Raw genomic sequence first — 19,518 nt, 5'->3', positions numbered from 1 at the left:
ACCTATGTGCCCCATGGGCAGTTTGCAGTCTATGGATGAAATGCTAGGAAGTGAGGGTGGTGAGGGATGGCTGGATCTGGGTATACTAGAAACAGGGTAATAAGAAATACCAGGGAGTGAGGGGGAGCTAGGGGAGGGCAGGATGTGGGTATGCTAGAAGCAGTGTAATGAGTGATGCCAGGAAGTGAGGGGGAGCGAGGGGAGGCCAGGATGTGGGTATGCTAGAAACAGGGTAATGAGCATTGCCAAGAAGTGAGGGTGGCGAGGGAGGGCTGGGTCTGGGTATGCTAGTAGCAGGGTAATGATATGCTAGGAAGTGAGGGGTGGCGAGGGGAGTGCTGGGTGTAGGTATGCTAGAAGCAGGGTAATTCCAGAGAGCATGAGAAGCGGGGAAGGGTTCAATGTGGGGACGCTAGAAGCAGGGTAAGGAGCGATGTGAGGGTGAACAATTGGGTATGCTAGAAGCAAGGTAATGGGTGATACCAGGAAGTTTGGGTGGGGAGGGTGGGCTGGAATTGGGTACTCTAAATATAGGGTAATGAGCGATGCCGGGAGGTAAGGTTGAGGGGGATTGCATGATCTGGGTATGCTAGAAGTTGGGTAATGAGGGATGCCAGGATACAGAGGGATGAAGAATGGGCTGAATCTGGGTATGACGAAGCTGTGAAATGAGTGGTGCTAGGAAGCAAGGGTGGAAAGAGGAGAAATGAACCATGTAAGCTAGAAGCTGGGGGAAATGAATGATTCTAGGAAGTGGGGGTTCCGAAGGGAGGTCGAGATCCAACTATGGCTAGACCTAGGGTAATGAACGATCCCGGGCAGTAAGGGCGACGAGAGGAGGGCGGAACGTGGGTGTTCTAGAGTAGGGCAATAATAAGCGGTGCAAGGAGGTAGAGGACGAGGGAAGGGCTGAACCCGTCTATGCTAGAAGCAGGGTAATTATGTCTAAAAAGTAAGGGTAGTGAGGGGATGGTTGGATCTGGGTATGCTAGAAGTAAGGTAAGTTGGGATACTTTTAAGTAAGGTTAGCAAATAGGGTTTAACTCTAGTAATGCTATAAGCAAGGTAACTAGCAATGTCAGGAAGTAGCGATGGCACCGGAAGGGCTGAATCACTCCTAGAACTAAGGTAAAGAGCAATGCCAGGAAGTAAGGGTGGTCAGAGGAAAGCTGAACCTGGGTATCCTCCAAGTTTTGTAGTGAGTGATTTCAGAAACTAAGCAGGACGAGATGAAGGCTAGATTTAAGTTTGGTAGAAGCATGGCAAAAAACTAGAACATGAAGTAAAGGCGGTAAGGGTAGAGCTGAAGCTGGGTATGCTAGAAGCAAGGTAATGAGTGCCAGGAAGTAAGGGTGGTGATGGGAGGGCTGTATTTGGGTATGCTAGATGCATGGTAATGAGCAGTGCTAGAAAGTGAGGAGGGTGAGGGGAGAGCTGGCTCCTGACATCCAAAAAGTAAAGTAATTACCGTTGCCTTAAATAGGGGTGGCAACAGAATGGTTTGATCCTGGGGTGCTAGAAGTAGGGTAAAGGACAATGCCAGGAAGTAAGGTGACATGAGGGATATACCCTGTATGCAAGGAGTTGGGTAGTTAGTGAAGCCAGAACCTAAGGGTGACGAGATGAGGGTTGGATCTAAGTATGGTAGAAGCATACTAACGACTATGCCAGGGGCTAAGGGTGCAAGGGGAGGGCTGAACCTGGCTATGCCAGAAGCAGGATTTTGTTCAATGCCAGGAAGTGAGAGTGGGAGAAAGCAAAGCTGGATCTGGGAATGTTAGAAGCAGAGTAATGTGCGATGGCAGGAATTAAAATTGGGGAGGGCTAGATCTGGGTTTGCTGGAATCAGGGTCAAGAGTGAGGCCAAGATGTAGGTTGGCAAGAGGCGGGCTCAACCCTGCTATGCCAGAAGTACGGTAATGAGCGATGCCAGGAAGTAATGGTGGCAAAGAGAAGACAGAACATGGGTATGTAAAAAGCAGGGTATTGATCGATGTCAGAATGACGGTGGGAAGGGGAGGCTCGATCTGGGGATGATACACAGGACCCTTGAGGCCAGTTCACCTCACCCATTGGTGCCTCCATTTTGCATTGCAAACTCACCAGGGATTTGCAATGCAGGAAGTGCCAATGAAAGAAACTGCATGGCTCGGAGACAAATGGCTTATGATTCCACTTATAAGCGTATTTGGAATATTCTGTGATTGGAAACATGTCCCACATTGTAAATGAATTAAATATAAACAGCTTCTATATTAAACCTCAAATGAACATGTTTATCGATTGTTTGAATTAAATAACGTTATAAGCTGTAACTGGTCAGTGAAATGCCAAATGCAATAAAAATTGGTATATTTTGCTATTTTTAGCCACACCTCCGACTCCGCCCACTAATCCAATCCTCTGCTTATTCCCGCCCCCTGAGTCTCCGCCCACAGTTCCCCTACTTTTTTGTCCCCACTTCGACCACTGGGTGGGACTGAGCGATGATCCTTGTGGTACACCGCAGATGACTTCAGTGGCCTCTGATTTGAATGGGAGGAGGCGGACTCTCTGGGTTCTTCCGGCGAGGAACGAGATGATCCAGTCCAGAGCTTTTCCTTGTATTCCGACATTGCTGAGGCGTTGTATGAGGGTGCTGTGACAGACTGTGTCGAAGGCTGCGTAGAGGTCAAGTAAGATGAGGGCAACTGATTCTCCGTTGTCCAGTAGTGTTCGGATGTCGTCTGTAGCTGCGATGAGGGCGGTTTCGGTGCTGTGTTTGGCTCGGAAGCCGGATTGTGATGGGTCGAGCGATTTGTTGGATTCGAGGAAGGCGGCAAGCTGACTATTGACGGCTTTCTCAATGACTTTGGCCGGGAAAGGGAGGAGTGAGATGGGGCGGTAGTTCTTAAGTTCCGAGGGGTCAGCTGTGGGTGTCTTCAGGAGGGCGCTGAGTTCGGCATGTTTCCAGCTTTCCGAATTGCACTTTAATAGGCTGACGCGGCAGGCCGTCACGACGTGCAGCTGCGCAGTGGTTGAAGTTGAATTCAAGAAGTTGTGGGAGGCTGGAGTTATGGCAATGGCAGCTAGCAATGCTGGCACCGGCAGTATCTGAAAAAACTATTAATGATGAGACCCGAACCTACGGACTGTGGCGGACGCTGTAGCCCTAGGGCACCTACTGTGTGGGTCTCTAAATCATGCCTGGGCCAGCAGCATTTACCGCGGGAGTCGTTGCGGCCAGGAGCCTCGTAAAGTAAGTGAATCAGACCTGCTAGGAGTGAGGTATCTCACTCTGCTTCAACGTGTTATTATAAATTTATAATAGCTCTTCTTCAATTTAGTGTGCGCCGCTGTCATCTATTTTCATCTGTCTACCCTGAATACAGTTGAAGATCTGCAGTCCCACGCATTCAGTCTACTGTGTCCCATGTCCCTCCTCACGGGTTTTATTCCAATAATCAGCAAGTGTTTGTTTACAAATCCGCCTCAATATAAACACTCATTGCGAATCAACTGGCACTTTTAAAAAGTAGGCACCACACTGCAGAGCCGAGCCCTAATTTAAGATTTAATCTGAGGCTCGATTGATTAGCTGGTTCCTCCAGGCATCCCATGAGATGTGAGCTACCACGACTTCCCACACCCTATCACGACAAAGAAGTGTAGGCTTTCACAGGTTTAAAGATAAACGGTACAGCACAGATACTCTCCTACAGTGGGATAAGTTGTGCTCAAAGCTTCCCCACCCCACCTCAAAAACTCTATTGAGGAATCAATAGATTGCACCTGCTTGTGAAAAGCAATACATACTGGGACTGAGGCCCGAGTGAGACAGCAGAGCTCCAGCCCAGCATCTGTTATTGTGGTTTACCTCTGTTCGTGCAGGGGGTTCTCAGCACAGTATGATCAGTTCATGCTGAGGCAAGCACGTGGTTCTGTTTAAGTCCACCCATGAAAGATCTGTCCTGTTTTTTTGGTGCGCAGGGGGCGTTCTGGAACATGAGACTCATTTGCAGGCATTATAGTCTCTCAAGTCCTGTTTGGTATAGTCGTGTCCTAGTGCCTTTTCATTGCTGGTGTTTGGCAGTAGTTTTAAGATGATCTTAGTTTCTCATTGCTTAAGCGGTCATAATTTCTGAAATGTATATGCTTCCCTCTTTTTCATTGCTGGATTTTGCTTGCGAGAATGTGTCACTCATAGTCATTGAATGTCACTCATAATTACAGTGAAATTATGAAAATGTCAAACAGAAGCAATATGAAACCTTGGCAGCTATGCCGTGCCTAACAAACAATAAATGTATCCTTGTGTAACGTAACTGGTGATCGTGTAAAGCGCTCCCAAAACTTGGGGTCGAGATCAATCTATATAAAATTGCAACAACAAAAAAGTAGTTCACTGAATAAAAATTGTGCAAGATCTTATAATAAAATCCTTGGCTCTAAAAGCAGGTTAACGGGGTTATGGTAGAAGTCTCATCTGCCATGACAATTTTTCCATCAACAATTCCATCTTTTAGGCAAGTTTATTAAATGGATAAGGAGGGACATATGTAGGTCTTGCTACGTTTTTTTTCCTCTATTTAATTGGCTCGAAGTCTACGAGTAAAACTAAGAAAGCAAGCAAACAAACTTGTCCCCGCGATTGCGCAGATATGCTTTCCACATTTATGTCTTGTAAACGCTCAATCTAAAATCATCCCCCAGACTTTCCACCTGCTGTGGAACATATTACTTACCATGCAGCATTATTTTATACAGCGCGACCTCTACCAGAATGTATTGAAGCGCTTTAAATGGGCATTGTTTCCTTTACACAAGGTCACATTATAATTTTGTTGTCAGTTATGGGGAGATTACGTGATTTGTACAAAATCACATGATGTTGAGTTGGCGCCGAGACTCGATCCTGGTTCACTAGCTCCAAAGTGACCAGTTCCCTCCGTAGCGCCACAGTCTCTCTCCCCCACGTGCATGGCCACCTCTAGCTCACAGCTGGACTTTGCACCAGTGTGATGCTTTACTTACTGTTAAAAAAAGAAAACGTCCCATTCCAAGATGAACGCCTGGCGCTACAGAACCTGGCACGACCAGAAACAAACCCATTCCAAGATGGCCGTAGCGCTTACGTCATTTTCATGCAAACACATGCAAAATCGAACATAACAAATGTCTCGGCGAACCGACCTAGAGTGAGCAGTTCAGCTGCGATAGCCTTGCCGATGCCGGTGCCACCCCCGGTCACGATAGCCACGCGGCTGTTGAACAGACCCGGTATAAAAACGCTGTTGGCTGCCATGGTGAACTTGTACTTTGAACGGCTGGTGGCTGCGCTTTTAAGGAGGTTACTTGACCCCGCCTCTAGCGTCGCGAGCCCTTACTTTCCGGTAGCAGCCGTCACCTTCACTTCAGCCATTGGTTAGCGCCGCAGATAAAAAGGGCGTTGAAAACAAGTGAGGACTAACATTCTAAAAGCTTCTATTTTTTTACCAGTTTGGTGGACATGTGGTGGCCATACTGAATTGCAGATGGTATTGGGAAAGTTCATAGTTTAATGTGAACAAGTCTTTGCATAGAGCTAGCAAGGGATTTCTATCAGAAAGGTTTTCTGTAACAACATTTTTTTTTTTTAATATTTGACAATTTTTATAGTATCTCATATAGCTGGCTGAAATTTCAATCTAGAATGTAAATAATGAATGAAAGAGAGAAATATTTCAGAAATAAGTAGCAGCCTGCCAAGTATCACTCATCAGGCGGGATGCTAACGCATTTCAGTGAGGTGGTCCGCATCACCGCACTGAAATGCGATGTCACGCATATAAGGGCCTGTGCCTGTAAATGTACAGGAATTTATATAGCGCAAATCACCAAGCAGTTTCTAAGCACTTGCTTAGGGAACCCGTCCCGGTATTCCCCTGTGAGATAACCCCAGCAGGGTATCCGCAAGGTGAAAGCCAGGCATTCCACCGCGAGGGGCCGTTGTGGAGATTAAGCAAGCTATTGCCCAGAGTCGCAGAGTGTGAACCTGTGAATCGAGTGGGCACCGGAGCGAGAATTGTCAAGTCTATGGACATTTTAGGACTCAAGACCCCGCCAAGCCGGGAATTGAACCCTGGTCCCGGGCTGACCTCTGCTTCCAGGTCTGCGTCCTCTAACCAGTGAGCCACACTTCTCCACTCCACTGTCAAGCGCTGTAAGTTATAAAACACTAGTGTGAGTGGCAGAGTTCTGTGTGTTCTGTAAGAGTATTCCATAACTAGTGAAAAGAACATTACACAGAGGCAGGCAGCCTGCGCTGCACAGGAGACTTCTTGGGGGCTGGGTTCTGAGTTGCCCACTTTTTACAATGTAAGCTGTACTAATTCGCCGGCCGCGCAGTAGCGCAGCAATTTCTTTTATTTTCATGAGTCCATCATGGGAAGGAGCTGAACTCAAAATGGCTCCAGGCTGGTCTTGATGCGGTCACAGCCGCCGTGGTAATGAATCCCGTGGCCCGCTGCATCACACGCACTCGACCCAGCCTGTCCCGCCATGGCCCGGGTGGCGGCAGGGTCACTTAAAACACCTGAGCAGACTGCGGCGGCCGGAGTGGTTTGTTGGCAGTACCAGAAACTGTGCAGCTGAGGTGAGCTTGCCGGCCCGAGCGAACTTGATGCGGGCGGCAGGACACAACAGGGAGAGGCGAGCTAGGCTGCCAGCATCGTGTGAAATACAGCTACTCTTGAGCAGGCAGCAGTTGCAATTTCTTTTCAAGTAAGTGTGTGCCTAGCCCTGGTCCAGAGTTAGAGAGGGGCGTAAAATAAGAGTACTTCCTGGCAATAAACAGACAGTTTCAAATTATCTGTGCTCCTGGGTTTGCTTTCCGACCTCCTCCAAGTTCAACGGGTGGTGCAGGGCATGTTTATGAATTGTTAGTGCCATCAGCCCCTGGAGATCAGAAGGTGTTTTGCAAATTGTTTAGAGGCGTTGTCTGTGGCGGAAGAAAGCCATCTATACAAAACATAAATCACACTTGGAATGTCAGATTTTTCCACCAAAACGTCATGCGGTGCTGATGGCTCTGAGGATAATATTTTTCACAGAAGCCAGAGCCACGATTTGTATGACCAGAGAAATGTGTGTGTGTGTTTTTTTAAAGAAATGTGCATAGTTATATACTGCTCTGTTAAGTACCACTTCAATATTCCACTTTTTAATTTTTCTTGCATGTCAAAAGAATTTTTTTAACTGTATTAAGGTTGATTTAATTTTTTTAAAAACCTTTGCTCTGACTTACCCTAGCCTAGCAGGACTGCCTAGGACATGCTGTTTGTTACTAAATCTGACACTTAAAGGACGATTACAGTGACGCCACCCACATAAAGGGAACGTCTATGGCAGGCCAGCTACTAGAGGCCAGGCTCTGACGGTCCTGGAGTGCAGCTCGCGCCGATCTCCAGCTCCTCGAGGTTAACAGCAGCTCACGCAGCAGGGGTTTTTGGAGACAGAGGGAAAGAGGGGGAGAGAGCTGAGAGGGAAAACAGATCAAAGTGAGAGGGAGGGAGTGTGTGTGTGGCTAAAGAGAGACATAAGCGATCAGAGGCAGAAGAGAGAGGGAAGAGACAGAGAATGGATGGATGGAAAGATAGAGAGCAAAAGAAGGGAAGGAGAAGGGCTGGCTTGGACATTTTTTCCAGCCCTGCTCTGAGTGAGCTTCCAGCTCTATGCGGAGGTTCTGAAGTTTTGAAATCCATTATGGATTTCTCAGGCTCCCCAGAGCACACGAGGAGCGACTTCAGAAACCTTTTGTGGTTTGACCAAGGTAGGAGTGTCCCACCCCAAGTCCATCCATGGCTACTCAGGCAGTGATGGGATGAACGCCGTTCCCATCTCTAACCCTGCCCCATCGGAGTCCATGCCTCATCTCTCGGGCCGGCAAACCGAATTGCCCCATCCAACGGTGGCTTGCGGCCTGAGCCTACCTGCCTACAGCCAGCCTTGCACACCAACGTCGCTACCTGCAATGGAAAACCCAAAAGCGCTAGGCCAGAACTAGTTAGTTATGGGAGCCCAGTCTACTGCCTTTGAAGATGGCCAGGGTTTCATCAGCAGGCAATTGACATGCATACCTGGATGATGGTAAGACAATAAGTTTATAATAAGTTGACAATAATTTGATAATCCTGTGACGTGGATACATTCAGGTAGAGTCATGATGGGTCATTCACATATTGATGGATAGCCACTGATGTATAGGACATCAGCACACTTTGTAGCATTGCTGAGTGCAGGCTCGAGGCAGAGACTCAAACTCTAAACGCTAGGCTATTTTCATGTTGTGCACAGTACAAGCTAATGCACAGACAGGTTGTAAATGCGCTCCACACCGGGATTGGATACAGTTAGCACTTAGTTATTTGCTAGTGAATGTCACTCAGTCATTGAAATGTCACTCATATTTACACTAAATTTATGAAAATGTCACGTATAGCAATCTGAAACCTTGGCAGCTATGAAGTAGTCAGTTTAAGAGTAATAAAAAAAGTCCCCAAATTTCCGGAAGAAAACCAAATGCCAAATCGTGAAGAAAAACAGCTGACTGAATTTCCTCTATTGTTATCCAGAGTGTGAGGATAATTCTGGTACAGGATTCTCCAGACTTGCCATATTCTATTCTGTCCCGGGTATTGAAAGTCTTATCATGGTTTTAGAGAAATAGGTAAGCGATCATTCACGTAAGAGTGCAAAATTTCCTAGCTTTCGTATCTGAAAGTTTTAATTCTATTAAAGCTTCAAATAGGGTTGCCATCTGGCTGTTTTTTTTCACTGGTATGTACAGTATTTTTCTATGGGACAGGTGACAACCCTAGATAAAAAGGCAAGTTTTTTTCTTTATTTAAAGCATAGCAACTGCTAAGAATTAAACATTTAAAACTACAAAACCCACAAGTTTTTGAATTACAGGAAATATGTCCTTGTCACGTTCGGAACCACCAAACAGCATCTAGTGCAACCAATAACATGGAGCAATAGGGGCATCGTAGGCCTATTTTTGCATCTTAGTTGCGTCTTTGGAACATCTCTTACTTTATTATTGTTCTTGTTTTTGACCTGTCCCTAGGAACGAAAAACGTAGTGCTACTCAAGGAGTGGTTGTTGGGGTAACTGGCACTGCATAACAATATTAGGGAGGGTTAGTAACGATAAGCGGTGGAATAAAACTTGCATCCATGTCTTTGATAAACTATAGACCATCCTTCACTAAAGCTAAGGAAATCTGCATCTTATTATAAGACCAGAGGCTCCTATTATGCTTGTTTAAAGCATATTGACAACAGAATATGCCACATGAATACTAGGTTTAAAATACAAAGTTCTAAAAGTAAAAACATTTGCCCAATCTTCTGATCTGAGAATGTCCTCTGATACAGCCTAAAGTGCTCAGAAGCCATGCCCCCCCTAGTTAAAGGCACTGGTGTCAATGCCTGCTAAAGACATAATCCATTCAACTCATCTAGCAAGTGTAGTGGAGGACAATAGTTTGTAGAAAGAAATTAAAAACTGTACAAAAGATGACATTCTCAAATTTGCAGTCTTTGCTATATATGCCAAACAGTTTCCACACAAAGTTAAGGCTGGGATGGAAAATAAGGATAATGTACAAACAGCAAATATGTTTCTGTCCTATAGTGAATTTAGAAAGACACACTGTAATGAATTCCAAGCAGGTTCCGCAGGAGCGTCTGGAATCCGAAGAATATTCCACAGCCTTCCCCTACGGCCTTCCGACTCTATCAAACACTAGAGTATCGAAAGGCTCGCCAGGGGAAAACGGGGAGACAAAACTAGGAAAGGTTGTGTCAGAAATAAGAGAGCTTGATGGTGGTCTTTAGAGTGGAGGCGTGGCAACTCAGAATGGCCACTTGGCAACAGGTGGGCTGTAAAGAAAGGTAATTATACAATCTATCTAGGTTAAACACAATACACAGATACACCCTGTCTATATTATGCATATGATTACTACATACCACATTTGTTTTGTCTATGACGCAGATTTGATATGTGGGATAATTGTAGCAGTTCGTCTTGAGCTGTTACAAAGATGACAGAAAAATAATAGTAAGCACTTTCTTCTGACCCTGTACACATAAGTGTCAATGAATCTGACTGATTAAACTCTCACTCTGTATGTTGTAGAAGACTAATGGAAAACATCCACTATTCTGATGGATATGACAATGAGCTGATGCCAACACCACTGATCGTTGCATTGTAGTCTATGAAACAAGACATACATTCAGGTTTCTATCAGAGTCATAACATTAGCCAACATATATGTATGCAGCGCATAGCGCTGTTACCGTGATTCTAAGTCGTGAAGGTTGAATTCTGCACCCCACTCAGGTCCACGCAAGAATCCCAAAACACATGTGAGGCTGGCCAAGGAATGGGTAAAAACGAAGATGTGCCCAATAGGATTCAGCATAGAGTGAAGAATAAATGATGAAGGGGATAAGTGCCCAGCCGGATGGCGGAGAACGAGCCCGGCTGCCGGGCGGAGCACCAGAGAGTAAGAAAATGAACGGAGCAGGAAAGGAACCTAACTATCTAGGGGGCCTAAGTGCTGCCCAGCCAGACGGCGGAGAACAAGCCTGGCCGCCGGGCGGAGCGACCCAGGTAAGTGGGGGAAGACTGAGGAGGAGCCCAGCCGGACGGCGGAGACCAAGCCTGGCCGCCGGGTGAAGCAACAAGGATGACCAAGGACTGAGGCTGAGCCCAGCCGGATGGCGGGGAAGAACCCGGCCGCCGGGCGGGACTCCAGGAAGAGGGTAGCGTCCACGTTACAGAGGAAACTGTAACGAAATGAAAGCGGACGTCAGGGATAAAGACGCCCGCAAAACTCAAGGACACTGTGGGGAGAAGGAAAGCCAGAGCCCGCACACGAGCGCGAGGGCCGGAAACACTCCCATAGCGATATCGGAGACGGAATCGCCAAAACAGGAAGTCAGGCAAACAGGAACAGGACGGAACACCAGAACAAACGGAGCTAGACGCAAGAACGTAAAGCATCGCTCCGAGAGTCTTGGTGACTTAAATAGCGGTATCATTTAAAGGTGCAGTGTTGTAGGGAAGTCGGGGCATGACACACACCTGTAGGAGTATATTGTACTTAATATATTTCTAAAGCTCTAACATCAGGTATTAGTTTTACCAAAATCAAACATAACAACATCGTCAATTATGCAGACAAGCACTATATTGGTAGGAGAGCATTATGGTGCCAAGAAATTAGCAATCTCAAAATCAGATTCACATCCTACATTTGAATATACTTTGGAATGGAAGGTTTGGTTTAGAAAATCTTTCTCCCTTCAAAAGACAAATCAAAGGGTGTTGACCAACAGGTTTTCCCCCCATACATGTATTGCAAAAATAGCCGATCTATAAGTATTTACTCTTCTGTACATCTTTCCTTGGAAAGCCAAAGAGGCGAAAAAATTAACTTAAAGAGGGGTCTGAATTCATGTCCATACATCAGCTACCCCACACCATCCAAGCAGTTTGTAACCTTTTGTCATTTCTGGGGCCCAAGCATGGCGGATATACTGAGCAGCTTTTTTTTATGAAATTCCATGGTTTGACAGGCCGACTTGATATCTTACAGGCCACCAGAGTAAGGATTTGGGTGAGAATCATATCATGAGGTTGACCGTCTGGGTTAAGAAGGTGATTTGGATTGGTTGGAATGAGAATTGAGAAATCAATTGATGTTTCCAGAAATGAGGGAAACCAAGGTTGAGCCTGCCAAAATGGTAGTATTAGTACCAATGAAGCTTTTTAGCTGCAAGCTTGGGCTAGAACTCTTACTATCATAATGAATGGAGGAAAGGCATTGTTGAAGGGAGGGGACCAGTCCTGGAGAAAAGCATACATTGCTAGAGCTTGAGGACCTGGTCTCCAGCTGTAGAAGTTGTGAAGCTGACTAATCCAACGTGATGTAAATAAATCTATTGACATGAGGCTGAATTTTAAAGAAAGGTTTTTGAATACCTGAGGGTGCGGATGCCAATTGCTAGTTTCTTTCAGGTACCTGGAACACCAACCTGCTCTGGTATTTTGTTTTCACAGAAGGTATTCTACTTGGACCAACAGCTTTCATTGTGGACAAAATTCCCAATTTATTTCCGCAAGATCCACTAAAAGTTTGAATTTTTTTCTTCCTAGATAACTGATGTACTTGACTCCAGAAAGATTGTCCATCCTTAGAAGAATTGAACAACTAATTTTATCTTTTGCAAATGTCTAAATTGCAAAGGAGACTGCAAACAAATAATGTATGTGCTGTGAGAACTCATTCTCTGACCATGAGCTCTAATGCTGTATCCGTTTATAGAGTAATGTGTACAAAAAAGCTTGGGTGATGTCATCAGCGATGTCATCAATGAAGTCATCATGATGTCATTTGAGATGTCATGAGTGATATCATGAAATCACGCTACAGAACATATCATGAGTGATGTAATACGTGAAGTTATAAGCAGTGCATGGCAGAGACGCAAGTTTTAATCAGATCTGCTAACTATAACTGGTAAATATCTGTGGTATTTTTAGTTTGAAACATTAATGTTGTCACTGACAAATTCACCTAACTATACCATTACTTTAACCTTTGATTTTTCCAGTGAATTTCTTAATTTAAAAAAGCCAAAAACAAATCTTTTTATCATACCTAACTATAAGGTTACTTTAAACTTTTTTTCTGCGAATCCCTAGTTTAAAAAAAATGTAAAGTAAGATGTACATCATGATGCACGGAGGGGGAGGGGTGCTGGTAGCAGGGTGTGGCCTGGCATTGTCCGTTGTGCTGCCCCCGTCAAAGCTTCCTGCCCCTACCCGCCCTCCTCCTTGCCCTCCATTGTCCAACCCCTTTCCTCTTCCACCTTGTCCAGCCCTATGTGGCTGTTGTTCTGCCACTGCCCTTCCCATCAGTCCTACACACTTAGCTTGCAGCCCTTACCCACCTCCTCCCTGCCCTTTGTTCTCATAGTCCGCATAGTCCACATGGTCCGATGTGCTGCCACTGACCACCAATTAACTTGATGTCCCTGCCCACTCCCCCTGCCCTCCTTTGCCTGAGGCTTTGTCCCCTTTCATTCCCTGCCAGTTTAGCGTCAGTGCTTAGCTTGCGACTCCTACCCTCATTGCCCCTGCCCTCTGGTGTTTGTGTGCATGCCCCTGCTCTCCCTTTTGCACACCAAGTTCCCTGGACCTGTCTCTTCCATCGTCTCTTCCATCTACTCTGAGGGTGCTATTGAGCTGCAACTGCCCCTCCTGCCTGACTAGTGGTCTTGCTTTAAACTCCCAAATAAAATAAATTTAGCACTCCCAAATAAAGCAAGAAAACACCTGGAAAGGGGTCACAGCATATCAAGAGATAGTTGTCAGAATAAAGCGTAGGGTTTTATTAGGGCAACACTCTATAACAGAAGGGCTTTCCCAGATGTCAAATGAAAACACCATGCACCAGGTCTGGAGGCGAGGATTACGCATGTCTTTCTTCACTCTTTATTAACAGCAAGTTCAAAGGTTAAAACTAAAAACAACACATTCATACACACAACCCATGAACACAGGGAGTAACCATGGTCACCAGTAGTCCAATCCAGCAACAGTCAGAGAGTCTATATAACACGTAACACATCGCAGTCCTTCCTCTTTCTTCTCTGCTCTACGTCAGTTAAGTCGCCTTTACATTCCTTCCTAACTGTCTTCCTGTTAGTGGGACCGTGGGAATCTCAGGCGTAGTGTAATTAATTTGACTGCTTATTTCATAAAATTGTTGCCTTGATTCATGAATCTTTGCTCCGTTTTATTTTATTCATAGCCTTCTTGATTCAGGCTGCTGCGTGGCAGCCAACCCCCCGAGGGTGTCTACCCTGTACTGCTTCGATGCGCTACGTGGCGCTCTAGCGCGCCTCCTAACACACTCTTCGCACAGCAGAGCAGCTCTATCAGCGCTCCAGCGGCACACAGCGCTAAAGAGAGGTCAAGCGGACAACGGCGGTGTGCTGCCTCTCTCCAACCCTCGCCTGACACCGCGGAGGCGGTAAGACACGCAGGGCTTGACTAGACCACATGGAATGTATAAAGAAAGAATTCCCTTGAACAGAACTAGATAAACAAGGCACGAAGGTAAAAAAAACAATAAAAAGATTCACTAATGTAAAAAGAATTCTTAACAATTTATTGAAAATACAAATGTTAAAAAAGTGGACATACAAGAACCACTGTGGCAAAATTTAAAAAAACAACAATAAAACTGTTTGACATTCAATATTGACCAGCAAGATTGAAACATAAAGACAGAACACAGTGAGACATGAAGCTTGTACAGTACTAAATGTATATTCCAACTCTGTTTCCAACACCTATGTTGTGCACACCACAGAATAGCATATCAACAAAGGTGTATGAGTCATGAATTATACTGTGATGGTGCGTCGACGCGTTTCGGTGGGTTTCCACGTTTTTATCCACCTTTGTCAAGACAACATTTATCTGTCGTAGTGAGTGGGTCAATATGATCTCCCTTGAGATTCTCTTTTGAATGTGGTCCGATTTTCGTTATTAATCATACCGGAGAGTGTTTTAGTAAAGATTTGGGCTTTATATATTCCCCTTTTTGGTTAAAAAAGTCATATGCAATAGACTCCTGATATTGGAACTTGAAGGCGTTGACTTTAGCTGTTGTCTATTATTTAGGCCTTGTGATACGTTTTCATTTATTTATTAAAAGACCAGAGGCGCTTCAGTCGTGTCCTTGCGTCGTGAATTAATGTTTCACACTGTGGCGCAGAGGGACTGCTTATTTCCCTGGTTCTAGGGTTTTTTTTGTTTTTTTTTAAAAAGGTACCAGAGGCGCTTTTGTCATGTCCCTGTGGCGCATGGGCGTATATCACTGCTGTTCCGTCAGGGACTGCCTGCTTCTCTGGTTACCTTTCGTACCTTTCGTAACCAGGGAAGTAAGCAGTCCCTCTGCGCCACAGTGTAAAACATTAATTCACAACGCAAGGACACGACTGAAGCGCCTCTGGTCTTTTAATAAATAAATGAAAACGTATCACAAGGCCTAACTAATAGACAACAGCTAAAGTCAACGCCTTCAAGTTCCAATATCAGGAGTCTATTGCATATGACTTTTTTAACCAAAGAGGGGAATATATAAAGCCCAAATCTTTACTAAAACACGCTCCGGTGTGATTATTAACGAAAATCGGACCACATTCAAAAGAGAATCTCAAGGGAGATCATATTGACCCACTCACTACGACAGATAAATGTTGTCTTGACAAAGGTGGATAAAAACGTGGAAACCCACCGAAACGCGTCGACGCACCATCACAGTATAATTCATGACTCATACACCTTTGTTGATATGCTATTCTGTGGTGTGCACAACATAGGTGTTGGAAACAGAGTTGGAATATACATTTAGTACTGTACAAGCTTCATGTCTCACTGTGTTCTGTCTTTATGTTTCAATCTTGCTGGTCAATATTAAATGTCAAACAGTTTTATTGTTGTTTATTTACATTTTGCCACGGTGGTTCTTGTATGTCCACTTTTTTAACATTTGTATTTTCAATAAATTGTTAAGAATTCTTTTTACATTAGTGAATCTTTTTATTGTTTTTTTGACCTTCGTGCCTTGTTTATCTAGTTCTGTTCAAGGGAATTCTTTCTTTGTACATTGGTTGGTTGACCCTATTTCCCTTGACCTTGTTTAAGGGGTACCTCTCATACTCTTCTAGACCACATGGAAGCCTGGAACGGGCAGGCAATTTTCGGATCCTGTCCAGACCTGGTGATAAAGTTGGGCGCCAGCAGTCTGGGTTGGGGAGCCAGATGCGGCTGGATCTCCATGGGAACTCGGTACCAGACTGGAACTCCAGATACCTCAGGGACACCAGCGACAGGAGGCTCTGCCCGGGAGTATTTTAGGCTCTCATGTCAATTTGGGGTCCTTGCCAGCTAGACCTCTTTGACTCCAGATGTAACACCCTATGTCAGCTGGAGACCGGATCCGGGGGCGTAGGCGGTGGACGCCTTCCTGTAAGACTGGTGTACAACTCATGCCTATGCCTTTCCTCCTTTCCTATTTATCCAATAAATAGCAGCCCAAGCCAGGCATCAACGGGCCACTCTGGTGCTGATCACTCTGATTTGGTGCGCTCATACATGGTTCCTTCCCTACTGGAGCTTGCATGGGCCACACTGGTACATCTTCCAACCTTTGCCAAGATCTTGACGGACCCTCTGGGCCAGCCACACGCTCAGGTCCTCAGGGCCATCTTCATCTCATGGCATGGTGGATTTCAGGCGATGCTGGTAGGATGTCAGACTTTTGCAAGGGGCTGAATCTTCCAGCAGGCATGGACTCCAGGAACTACCAAGAGGTACAAATCGGCTTGGAGATGATGGGTTCGTTGGTGTATGGAAAAACATCTAGATCTCGTGGATCAGTGTTACAGACGTCGTGAACCTGGCTGAACTCTTTCAAGAGGGTTTGGTATATTGCAACATCAACTCCTTCAGGTTGACTATCTCCGCAGGGCATATTCCAGTGAACAATGTTCCAGTGTGTGAGCACCCATGAGTGAGGAAACACCTCAAGGGTATCAGGATGTGCCACCACCCGAAGACCCGATATGCGGGCTTATGGGACATCAAACGGGTCCTACGTTTGCTGACATCCTGGCAAGATGAGCAATATCTCTCCAGGAAGGAGATATCAGCAAAACTGGCAATGTTGTTCTGTCTCATCTCATGGAAGAGAGTTTCAGATATGCGTGCTCTAGATCTGTCGGCTAGAATTTCTACCCTCGAAGGAGTCACCATCAACATCTCATAGTTTACAAAGACGAGTACCAGGTCAGTATCTTATCCAGCTTTCTAGGATAATCCCAAACTATGTGTGGTTAGGTGCCTTAAGGCATACAAAGACATGCCTCTGGAAGTTCAACCTCCAGGAGAACGGCAACTGTTGATTGCCACCTCCTCTCCAAACATTGCCAGATGGGCGAGATGGATCATGGCAGAGGCCAGCATTGATGTCACGGATTTTGGAGCTCACTCCACCAGGGGAGCTACGGCCTCCAAAGCTGACTTGAGGATATCATGGATGCGGCAGATTGGTCCTTGGACTCCACCTTCAAGAGGTTCTATTTTAAACCAATCTACGACGCAGCTGCACTGGTGGTATGTGTAAGAAGTTGGCCTGGCATATGCTGTCCACTATTCTAGTAGGCCCCTTGCACCAGTCCAAACGACCCTTATTGATGGTAGGTTTAAACACAACCTATGTAGAAAGCTGTCCTAGTGGTAGCTGTGGAGAACAGCCTTCAGGCTAAGTCTTGAAGGAATGTAAAGCAGCTTGTTTTACTAGTCTATAATCTCATGAATGCCCAAATGAAAGGAGAACCACACCAGGTGTATATATAAAATATATGTATTTATTCTAAACACATCCCTCTAGTCTCTTTATGAGGCTAGAGGCAAAAGTACATTCAGTAAACATATTTAGCACACAGTAAATTAGCAAAATATACGTTGAGCCCTAGGGCGTACCAAAAAGTGGGATAAGGACCACGACTGACATAGATACAAGGCCTAGATCCTTTAGAACCGCTGGTGGCACCAGGAATCACCCAAGGTAGGGACACAGGGGATCCACAGGGGACAATTGCAGTGTCTAAACACAGCCGCAAATCACCATTAACTTCTATGGGGAAAGTCGCGGTTGGAAATTTAAAGATTAAGGACACTTAAAAGAGAACCTGGAACAAACCCCTTAAGAACTAGGAGGTTCTAGAGTCACCATCCATGGGAGCACCCGAGTATTGAGTTACCTCACCCAGGGAACCCGGGTGCATTGGTGTTTTGTCTTGTTGGGTTTCGTTGTCGAATTCGATGGCGAGCTGCTGCAAAGTGCTGCTGGCGACCAAGTGGAAAATGTTTGGGTGGATCGGAGATGTGAAGAACCTGAAAGCAGAGGGGACAGAGTCTGGGTCACTTGCCAGTGACCAGGAAGGCGATGAGAAGATTCCAACCAATGTCGGGTGATTTCAGTTGAAGAAGCTGGAGCTTGACTCTTCAGCCAAGAGGACCAAGAGGCGTCAAGGATGACCAGGAGCTGGATTTGCGCTGTCCCACGAAGGATGTAGAGTGCTGCGGTGTTGGTTTCCAGATTGGACCCAACAAGCCTTGGTAACAGCAACCCACGCAGAAAGCAGAGATTGGCTTCGGTGCAGGCCAGCAAGGTCTGAGGGACTCACCCTTTGGCGGGGGAGTCAGGGCACGTCTGGAGCAATGAGCAAAGCCCAAGGAAAAGAAGAGTTACCTTCGTGGGGACTTACCCTTTGGTGGGGGACCAGGGATCGCAAAGGGGCCTCTGGCAGAAATGCTAGAAGCGGGCTCACTGAACACTCATGAAGTGTAGGCCCACATTCTCCTAATGCACCCCCCAATACACTAAAGCCTGTCTGGGAGGCGGTTACACCTATCTGTGACAGGAAACTGATTGTCCAAGCCTCCCCTGCCGGGGTTTCATCCAGCAGCAGAGGTCAGATTCATGTCTGTGGCTGAAGCATCCATTTTGTGATGCTGGGGCTCTTTTAAACTATTACCGGTTAGGTCAGTGTGTACATGTCTCTCCTTCTAGAATGGTGTAATTCTACCCCCGCCGCCAGGACTGGCGGGGGGTAGGATTCCAGAGTGTTTGACACCAAACACGACATGTTTCCATGAAGCCATTCCAAAGTTAGCATTAACCACAAGGTTTTAATGCTCTTAAGAGTATATGGTCTGACTGCATCACAGAACAGCTACAGAGAATAGATTCCAAAAGTTGCAGAGGGGTCCTGCTCATGCATGGGCACTCTCTCACCCAGAACCAAGCACTATGCCTTCAGGATTGATAAGGCCTGCCATAGAAGTGACTTATAGGTTTATATGTGTCAGTGATAAAAGGTAAATATAGGTAACCTATATCTTAGTAAGGGGTGTATGCACCACTTTACCCAGGCTGCAGTAGCTATCCTGTGGTGCCATTTTGGAAGGCTTCCCAGGGGTGGCATAATACATGCTTCAGCCCCTGATTGGCCTCTGGCGTACCTATGCACTTAGTACCTAAGGTACCATATACTAGGGACTCACAAGGGTAACCCAGTAACCAATCTGGAGTGTACCTAAAGCACATGCAATCATTTTAGAGAGGCAGCAGCTAGGCTGGGGCCCTGGTTAGCAGGTTCCCAGCCAGACTAAAGTCGAAAAACAGTGAAACACCAGCAAAAAGTGGGGGTGACCATAGTAAGCAGATCCTACTCTCATACTGTAATTAAGCTTTAAACATGCATAATTCTAGCTCCTAGTACTGACATAGCATGAACAAGTTCCTAGTTAGCATGAAGGAAAGTTTCAATCATATTAAGGATGCTGAGGCGAGGATTATCCATCCCTGACATGCACTCTCATGCTACCTGCCCTTGGACG

The 19,518-nt window shown here is 45.8% G+C and overlaps 1 protein-coding gene across 1 annotated transcript in view; it reads right to left on the bottom strand.

The window, feature by feature from the left end:
- Positions 1-5,371, bottom strand: part of PECR (peroxisomal trans-2-enoyl-CoA reductase) — an 89,009-nt gene extending 83,638 nt beyond the window's left edge. Inside the window, exon 1 of the mRNA XM_086954495.1 lies at positions 5,173-5,371. Coding sequence (XP_086810621.1) covers positions 5,173-5,284 — 112 coding nt within the window. The 5' untranslated portion in view covers positions 5,285-5,371. The remainder of the gene's footprint in view (positions 1-5,172) is intronic.
- Positions 5,372-19,518: the final 14,147 nt, after the last annotated feature.

Source organism: Lissotriton vulgaris, chromosome 2_1 (genome assembly GCF_964263255.1).
Source record: "Lissotriton vulgaris chromosome 2_1, aLisVul1.2, whole genome shotgun sequence".
Classification (NCBI taxonomy): Eukaryota; Metazoa; Chordata; class Amphibia; order Caudata; family Salamandridae; genus Lissotriton; species Lissotriton vulgaris.
The sequence above is the reverse complement of the archived record's forward strand: the minus strand, read 5'-3'. Positions and strand labels throughout refer to the sequence as shown.